The 9294-nt window shown below is 40.8% G+C and overlaps 1 protein-coding gene across 3 annotated transcripts in view; it reads left to right on the plus strand.

Annotated features, from left to right (window-relative positions):
- pax5 (paired box 5) overlaps positions 1 to 8871 on the plus strand; it is a 42303-nt gene extending 33432 nt beyond the window's left edge. For all 3 annotated transcript variants that reach the window (XM_047816004.1, XM_047816003.1, XM_027134929.2), the window contains exons 8-11: positions 2572 to 2673; positions 4904 to 4990; positions 6950 to 7036; positions 8495 to 8871. In XM_047816004.1, coding sequence (XP_047671960.1) covers positions 2572 to 2673; positions 4904 to 4990; positions 6950 to 7036; positions 8495 to 8577 — 359 coding nt within the window. In that variant the 3' untranslated portion in view covers positions 8578 to 8871. The remainder of the gene's footprint in view (positions 1 to 2571; positions 2674 to 4903; positions 4991 to 6949; positions 7037 to 8494) is intronic.
- The last annotated feature ends 423 nt before the right edge of the window (positions 8872 to 9294 follow it).

The raw sequence follows: 9294 nt of genomic DNA on the forward strand, positions 1-9294 counted from the left end.
ACAGCTTGACCAGAAAGACGGAAGCCACTAATTAGCATGATGTATAGTGTGTATAATGCGTAATTGGTAGCCATTCATTTTCTGTGACTGCTAGCAACATTAGCATTATTGTCAAAATGAAAACAAGTATTTCTGGTAGAAATTTTTTACCTTTTCGAGCTATGAAAGTACTTACTGTGTCCATGACACTCAGTATAGTATCAGTACTGAGTTATCAGTATTCCGTCATATTTCCCAGCCAGACCGAATATGAATTACAGAACAAAGACATGCACGATCCGAGACAGAAGAGCAAGTCCAACCTGGAAGCTTGTCAGATCTGACTCTTTTGGTCCTGGCTGTAGAGAAACCACTCGTCTCTTCCTTCCTTCCTTCCTTTACTCGCCATCCGTTCCTTCGGCTGACAGTTGCTCTCAGAGGACGTGGCCCTGTCTGACTTTACCCTCCGTCTCTCCCTCTCTATCTATCGTTTGCCCTGTCCACTGACCCGGAGTGGATTAGTACCCGGTCTTCGCTAATGTCTCTCTGTCGCAGCACACTTGCTAAAAATGTCCAACATGGCAGCCCTGGAGACAGGATGAGAGGCGAGATGTGTCTATCCATCCTATCCTTTATCCTATATTTCTTGTTCTGTTTTTCTGTTTTTCCTACTGGGCCTTTAGAACAACGAGTTAGCTTTCATTTAGCAGAATATGATCGGAATTCTCCACACATACTGGTTTTGCAGGTAGATTTCAATTCGTTATGGAAGTGAATTGGACATTTACATCTTTAACCAATACCACAGCTGCTCTGGCTGCATGGACCTGTTATGGTACATAGTGAGTTAAAAGAAAGGACGTAACTTTTGTTATTTTCTATACAGGTTTAAGTTGGCAAGTAACCACCAGTGTTACCGGTGTATCCAGTGAATAAATAATGAATGGTTGGTTAGATGGTTAACTATTCACTAGACCTTCACTAGACCTTTTTGGTCTACATTGTAATACACAGTTCCTCCATTTTATTTACTAATACTACAGGTGTTTGTCCTGTATTCTACTGGTACACAGGATAACACCAACAATTCTAAAGTTGGCACAAGGAAGAACTGAATGCTCTCAAAACCAAATATGCTTTTTTCACATCCTCGTGTACGTTCCTCTTCAGTGAATAGATTTTTCTGTAGTGATCCCAAGTGTGGTCTGAACAGTACTAGATTTTGATTTTGCTCTTAATTCCAGTAATTGGTAAGTTCACCTAGCTAAAATCCACCTAAATGAAATTATTCTTGTTTGTTTATTTTCATCTTTCCTACTTTTTCTTTATTAAACTTCTCCCCTTTGTGTAGCCACCTGTATCTGTGCTGTGTGTGTGTGTGTGTGTGTGTGTGTGTGTGTGTGTGTGTGTGTGTGTGTGTGTGTGTGTGTTGAGTGAGATCGATGGCAGAAGTGTGAAGGAGTGTTTATGATGATGAATGGCCTCTAGTCTTCAGCACTGCACTACACATGATTCAGTATGACGGAGCTGTCATGTATCCTAATACAACTACACACACACACACACACACACACACACACACACACACACACACACACACACACACACACACCCCCACACACACACAAAATAGAGAGACAGATATATAGAGAGAAAGAGAGACAGAGAGAGAGATACATTTCAGATTCAATTAATATCTAAATCGCATTAACATAATGTCTAAATACTAATAAGAATATTATTATTATTATTATTTCTACTACTATTACTGGGGTTAGTAATACTACTACTACTACTATTATTACTAGTACTACTACTAATAAGTTAATAAAAATGTTTAAAATAAAAAAGAAGACAGAAGACTGGTGATAAATGAGAGAGAGAGAGAGAGAGAGAGAGAGAGAGAGAGAGAGAGAGAGAGAGAGAGAGAGAGAGAGAGAGAGTGAGAGAGAGAGCGGTCAGCACAAGGAACATGTAAAATGTCTAACTGTACAAAAAGCTACAGCAGAGACAGCCAGACTCTGTCACACATCAGTGTGTGTTTGTTTGTTTAATTGCACCATTACGGATCCAGAGACACGACCTCAGGTGCTAAAGAAAAGGGAAATGCTTAACCACACAGGGGTCACTTAATCCATGTAAAGTGTCATCGTGGCAGTCGACCGGGGACAGTCGTAGCTTTAAAGACGGCTATTTTTGTAAAAAAAAAAAAACCCCTACTGCGGTTCCGTCTATATTTCAAATCGCAGGGACAATGTGTTACTGTTTCTATAGTTACCTGCTCATTCACATTAATCCATGTTAAAATAATCAAATAAAACGTGTTGTATTGTAAATGAAAGATGTTTTTGCTATTTCCCATTAATATGAAAATATCTCATTGATATATTTTTCTTTCAGGTTTGCATAACTTAATTCTTTTAATTGTTCTCTGTTATGCGAGAGTCTTGAAAAAACCCTAAATACGCTATTGCATAGCAATAGCAATTTCCAACTGTGACCTGAGCACCACCAGAGTACCTAAGAGGCTTGTAGATTATAACAAATTACATTCTGTAATGCTTTTAAGTAACAGTCAATTTTTTCTCCCAGGTCGTGATTTAGGTAGCACTACGCTTCCAGGTTACCCTCCTCATGTTCCCCCAGCCGGCCAGGGCAGCTACTCAGCCCCATCGCTCACAGGAATGGTGCCTGGTGAGTCCCCCAGCCCTCTTTTTTCTCACTAATACCATCAGTACTTTAGGTTAGCTTTAGGGGAGGTTTTTCCAAGGCATTGGACCTTTCTTGGTAGAAGCATTTGTCTAATCTAACTTTAGCATCTCCTGATTTTAGAGTTTAATGATACCAACTGATTGCAATTACTCAAGTAGGTTGTGATGGCAGGAATCACAGGGAGTCTCATAGCATCAAATAACTAACAAGACCCAAAACTATCTACCAAGAAATTCTTTGTTTTATTGTCTTTATATACCAACACTCTCTGCTATCAGCGCTTTCTTTATCTTTCCTTCTCACCCCTGCTTTATTTCTGCCGAGGTCCCTGTGGGAGGTGCGCTTGTCTTTGCCACTTCCTGTCTGCCAGGTTGACAGCACTCCCAGGGGGTTCTGGGACGTTAAGGAGGGAGGAGGGTGGAGGGTGACGGACAGTTTAAAGGGGGGGGGTTGTATTTGAGTTCTGAGCCAGGACGGAAGGGCCATTAGGCCCCAGTCTCACAGCTGTCCCCTCTCAACATCAGTAATTTGTTTTTAATGAGAATCATCGCTGACCCTTGACTAATTCATTCATCCATTCTCCCGCGCACTCTGTTCTTCTCCTCCAGCTTTGCTTATGGTTTCGCCTGCCGCCAACTTCACAGCCAACACAGATTTACAAACCCGCAGAGATTTGGCCTGACACGCAGACACAGGAAAAGTGTATTATATTTAGAGCAACAGTGTCACCCTGCTGTCTGTCAGTGGCCTGACTCATTAACTACTCTAAAAACTGGTCTCATTAAGAAGAAGACACACTTGTAGACGTTGATCAGCGCTCTCAGTCTAAAAGAAAACAAAGACAACAAAGTTATAAAACTCTAAATACTGAATGGTTTCAGGATGTGATGTTCTTCCAAACGCTGATGTATGTTTTAGCTGTTTAAGAACCTGCCTCCTAGCAGCTCCACCAATGTTGACAGGTTTCCTTGCCACATTGATTGGGACCCCCTGATCCCCCGGTGTCAACTCATCCTGGTCTTCCTTCATTCTCCTTCACTAAACAACCTGCCACTTGGAATGACAAGGTGGTCGTAACTGAAACTACAAGCATCAATGGCACTACATGCCCTACGGCATCTCTATGAACTGTTGCCCCTTGACCAGAAAGCAAAAGATTTTTTAGTTATTCATCTGGTTGACCATTTTATCTTGTCAGGGCCCTAGGGAATCTGGAATCTATGCCAGAAACACTGGCACAAGGTGGGAATACATAATGGTTGGGGCATTAGTCCATTGGAAGATAACTTGCAAACACTCATTCACACCCCTTAGCAAATTCACCAACCAACATGTTTTTTAAAGATTGGAGAAAACCAGAGGACCCCACGTAAATCCACACTGACTTGGGGCAAACGTGAAAAACTGAAAAAACATCATTTACTCAAGCTCAGTATCAAACTGAGGACCCTGGGGGTGGCAATGCTACCTATTGCCCCGCCAACCAACCAAAAACAAAAGAACAAGAAAAACCCGCTAGAAATAATTAGCAAATAATTGGACAAAAAAGACAAGAAAATACATTAGAGACAAATTTCACAAAAATAATATTTGAGTAACAACTTAGGGCTAATGAAATTTCTTCCAGTATTAAATTGCCATGTACCTTGATTCCCTTGGTCTTAATTAGCAAATGAGTGTCTTAGTTATAATGTCAATAGTTTAAAAACTCATGACAAGGACGTGGGGGGGGGATGCTAACAAAAATGTTAATAAAAAATGCTGGAAATATCAGTTTGAGTGAAAAATCGATTACGGCACCTCTCCCTGGATCGCTTTACTGTTCATCCTCTACTTTATTCCTCTGTGTATCGCTTTTATGCCTCTCTTTCTGTCTCGCTCTTGCTCTCTTTCAGCAGGGGGCTGACACGCGGTGGGGAGGGGGGCCACGAAAGCAGCGAGGCAGAACCGACAGAGCCTGAGATGGAGGGAGAAAGTGAGAGAAAGGGAAAGCTTGTGGCAGTCAGTGAAGGGAGTGAGTTCCCTTGAGAGGGAGAATGAGAGAGCGGAAACTAGTGAAGCAACGGAGGAGAAAAACCATCGCAAATTGACACTTGCACTCGTTCGATAGTCGTGGAGTTTTACACACTCCCACTACTTGCACTCTTTCAGCTTCTGCCTCTTGTGTCCACTGTAAAGCCCTTATGTTCTTCTTCTGTGTTTCTCATGGCAGGGGGTGAGTTCTCGGGCAGTCCATACTCCCACCCGCAGTATTCTACATACAATGAGTCATGGAGGTTCACCAATCCAAGCCTGCTGGGTAAACACACCACACACACTCACATACACACACCTCTAACCTTAACAGATCTGGCCCTGGAGTCTAGCACCAGGTTAGTTGACCAGGTTAGATGTGTTTAAACAGGAAAAAAATCACCAAACTGTACTGGACTCACAGTTCAATTTCCAAACCACAGTGGGACATCTGAGGAATATTCAAAGGTTTTCTCTATTATTGTCTGTTATTATTTCTCTATTATTATTTGTTAAACAGACAAACTCTGAACAAACTGAAGCAAGGTGTTTTCCTATACTGAGCAAGGAACAGAAAGAAAAATGCAAGCACACATATGAGCAGTGTTGGGCAATAACGCGTTACTAGTACAGTACTAGTTACACAGTTACTTTTGACAGTAGCTAATACTGTAACGCATTACTTTTTAAATAAAGTAACTCCATTACCGTTACCATATGGTGCGTTTGTCCGTTACTTTTTTAAATTAATTCATTTAATTTAAATCTTTTTTATTTTTTTTTAAATTTAAAATTTAATTTAAATTTTTTAGATCAGAAGTCCTTGAACCTCACACCAATACAACATTTGTTTGACTGTATATTACAATCACACCCCCAGTGTCACCCATATGAGGATGGGTTCCCCCTTGAGTCCGGTTCCTCTCAAGGTTTCTTCCTTTACCAATTTAAGGGAGTTTTTCCTTGCCACTGCTGCCTGAGTCACCTCAGACTTGCTCATAGGGGAATAAATACATACACACTGTGAACTATATACATCTAATAATAATCTAGAATTTTTATTCTGTTAATTCTTATCTTTTATTATTCGTTATTTCCTTTATCATTAATTATGTTTACCTTCTGCTCTATGTTTATGTTCTGTAAAGCTGCTTTGAGAAATGTCTATTGTAAAAAGCGCTATACAAATAAACTTGAATTGAATTGAATTGAATCATTTAGGCTGAAGTGTAGCCTACAGTCTAACCTGTTTACAGCAGGGACGCATTGTAGGATTAGTGGATGCCAACCTGTAAACATGTAGATGCCGCACTGTGGGCGTGTTTCTGTTTATTCAAGTATGTGTAGCAGTCAAGGTGAGAGCAAGATGAGTTTCTCAAAGTGGAAATATGCTCATTATTTCTTTAAAAAAGTAACTAAAAAGTTAATTTTAACAGTAATGTGATACTTTTTGGAGTAAGTAATCAACAAAGTAATTGAGTTACTTTTTGAATGAAGTAACTAGTAACTGTGACTAGTTACTATTTCTTAGTAACTAGCACAACACTCCTTATGAGAGGGTCTAAGGGCTGTTGTTGAATTCTCTCAGCTATCAGGTTTAATAGATTTGATGATGGAACGTCAGGTCAAAACAGCACTCCTTCACATTCATATGTTCTTTCATCTTCAGTAAGTACTGGTCAGGGTTGGGCTGAATCCAGGAGCTTACCCTGAGAACACTTGAGGCAGGAATGCACCCTGGATGGGATTCCAGTCCATTGCAGTGCACTACACAAATTCAAACTGGCACAATTTATTGACCAGTCCACCAACCAGGATGGGAAACAAGAAGAAACTGAAGAACCCAGATGGAACACACAATCACAGGAACAAAGCAGGAACCTTTTAGTTTGCATGTGACCAGATCCAAATAACACAATCCTGTATTTTTGTGGTGTTCATACACTGCTTTCTCGCTGTGAACACAGTACTTCTCTGACCAGACTTAAAACAAATAGTGCTTTGTATAAAAACAGCTCAGATGGAATCTGTCACAAGATGTGACAGATTTGATCTGCCACAAGATGTCCTTTATAAGGGAAGCTATGCTTTTTTCCCCTCAGTACAGGGAAGCACTGAGAAGCAAGATTCCTGCTCACAATAATCTGATATGATACAAATACTATGTATTTCATGTATTAGATTAACGGTCTGTCTTCAGTCCTGTATCACTTCTTACACGATGGGGCGTGTGGTTTGTTTGCAGTGTTCCAGCAGGAGTACGGTTCTCTTCTAGGCTCAGAAAGAGCAGCTTCTTCAGGCCTTTTTCCCAGCCAGACCACACAACCCGGAGGTACACACACACACACACACACACACACACACACACACACACACACACACACACACACACACACACACACACACACACAGAACAAATACCCAGACATGGCTTCTCAATGTGTCTGTCAGCTGAAGTGACACTAAGCAAGTGCAAGATCGTGTGTGTTATATACATTTGACCTTTTCCTACTACAGAGCATTGAGTATTTCCTGTTGCTGTGAGTGAGTTTCAGACATGTTTTGACAGACGAATGTGTGTGTGTATGTGTGTGTATGTGTGTGTGCATGTGTGTGTGTGTGTGTATGTGTGTGTGTGCATGTGTGTGTGTGTATATGTGTGTGTATGTGTGTGTGCGTGTGTGGGTGTGTATGTGTGTGTATGTGTGTGTGTGTGTGTGTGTGTGTGCATGTGTGGGTGTGTATGTGTGTGTGTGTGCGTGTGTGGGTGTGTCGTGTGTGGGTGTGTATGTGTGTGTATGTGTGCACGCGTGTGTGTGCGCGTGTGCGTATGTGTGTGTGTATGTGTGTGTGTGTGTAACTATTTATAGTCCCCCTGTTTCAGATACAAAACACACCCCACACACACATTCATGCACAATTACTTGTGTAAAACCCCAGAGCTCCATCTGTCCATCCATCCATTTACCTCTCCTTTATTCTCTTCCTCTCATCCTTCCTTTAATTTCTGTCTGATGGTGAAGTCAGCGTGATACTAGAGGCTTTTCATCTTTCAGAGTCCATAAGCTCTTAATACCAGGACACACTGATCGAGACAGATGTGTGTCTTAGCGTGTTGAAATGGGTTTCTTCCTGTAAAGAATAATGACTTGCGATCTCAGTGAGAATAACATCATAGAGTAAGACCAGATCAGCCATCTTTTTAGCAACCAGCATGCATTTACACCACTCATCATAATAAAAATAATAATAACAGCAAAGTATTAGTCTAGGTCTATTACTGCATAGCCAAGTGTTAGTTCCACCTGTTAGTTCCACGTGATTTTAGTGTCTGCATTTTCACACGAGCCACTGAATCACTACACGATCAGACGTGGACATATATAAACACATACATCCAAAAAAATCAAAACAAGTTCTGGCTTTTGTCACTATGACAAAACCAGCAAATCTAATCTAAGCAAAGAGACAGAGGAGCTGCATGCGGAAATGATCTGAAAATGAAGCCAATAACAATCTGCTAATGTTAATGCTCTTGGTTATAATAAATCAGCAAGTTTTTAGAGATGAAAATGAAGTGTGTTTGGTGGAAATTGAGGTTTTGGCCGTTTTGAATAAGCCATATTGCTAGCTCTTGTAAGCTAATAGTAACTATAGTACATGATAATGGAATAATTGACATTGACTTGAGATGTAGAATTTGAATAGAGTCCAGAATCGAAATTTGTATCACTAACACTGTAGATTATTATGTGACATCTGACTGATAGATGTACATTTTGTCCTTCAGGGTCTCCGTATTATTACGGCGCAGCCACGCGGGGTTCAGGACCTGCAGCCACGACTACAGCCAGCGCCTATGACCGCCACTGAGAGGAGAAGAGGAGTGAAAAAGAGGAGAGGAAGAAAGAGAAAGCGAGGAGAGCTACACAGAGCAAAGGAGAGGAGAGATGAACAGAAAGGGGGGGTGGGGTGGGAGTGAGACTAAATCTTTTTTCCACATCAGTCGCACTAAAGCTTGTCCTTTTATTCCAGAACTTTTGTGCAGCCACACACACCAAACACACACCAAACACACACACACACACACACACACACACACACACACACACACACACACACACACACACACACACACACACACACACACACACACACACACACACACACACACACTATTAACCACTAGAAATTTAGAGATTTAAACCCATTAGATTAGCTAGCACCTATTTCTAAGATACCCAACTAATGAAATGATGACCTACATAATCACTCTAATGAAAAAGATTAAAGTCATTTTTTAAAAAGAATAACAATAATAATAACAATAGTTATAATAATGTACGTCAGTCATATTATACTGCGAACTGCACAGAATTGCCGTATGTGTTTTATAAAAGGCGGAGCGTGTTAGCACCTCCTCTCTTCCTGCGTGTAGATAAAAGCTCTTTACTCGTGTACAAAATGCCCTGTACGTTTGTCAGAATTAAAGCTATTTATGATGGAGACAGAGTAATATATATTCAAAAAACAAAAACAAAAAAAAAGTATGTGTAAAAGTTTACCGCGGACACCAGATCCACTTCTAGC

Source organism: Tachysurus fulvidraco, chromosome 7 (genome assembly GCF_022655615.1).
Source record: "Tachysurus fulvidraco isolate hzauxx_2018 chromosome 7, HZAU_PFXX_2.0, whole genome shotgun sequence".
Classification (NCBI taxonomy): Eukaryota; Metazoa; Chordata; class Actinopteri; order Siluriformes; family Bagridae; genus Tachysurus; species Tachysurus fulvidraco.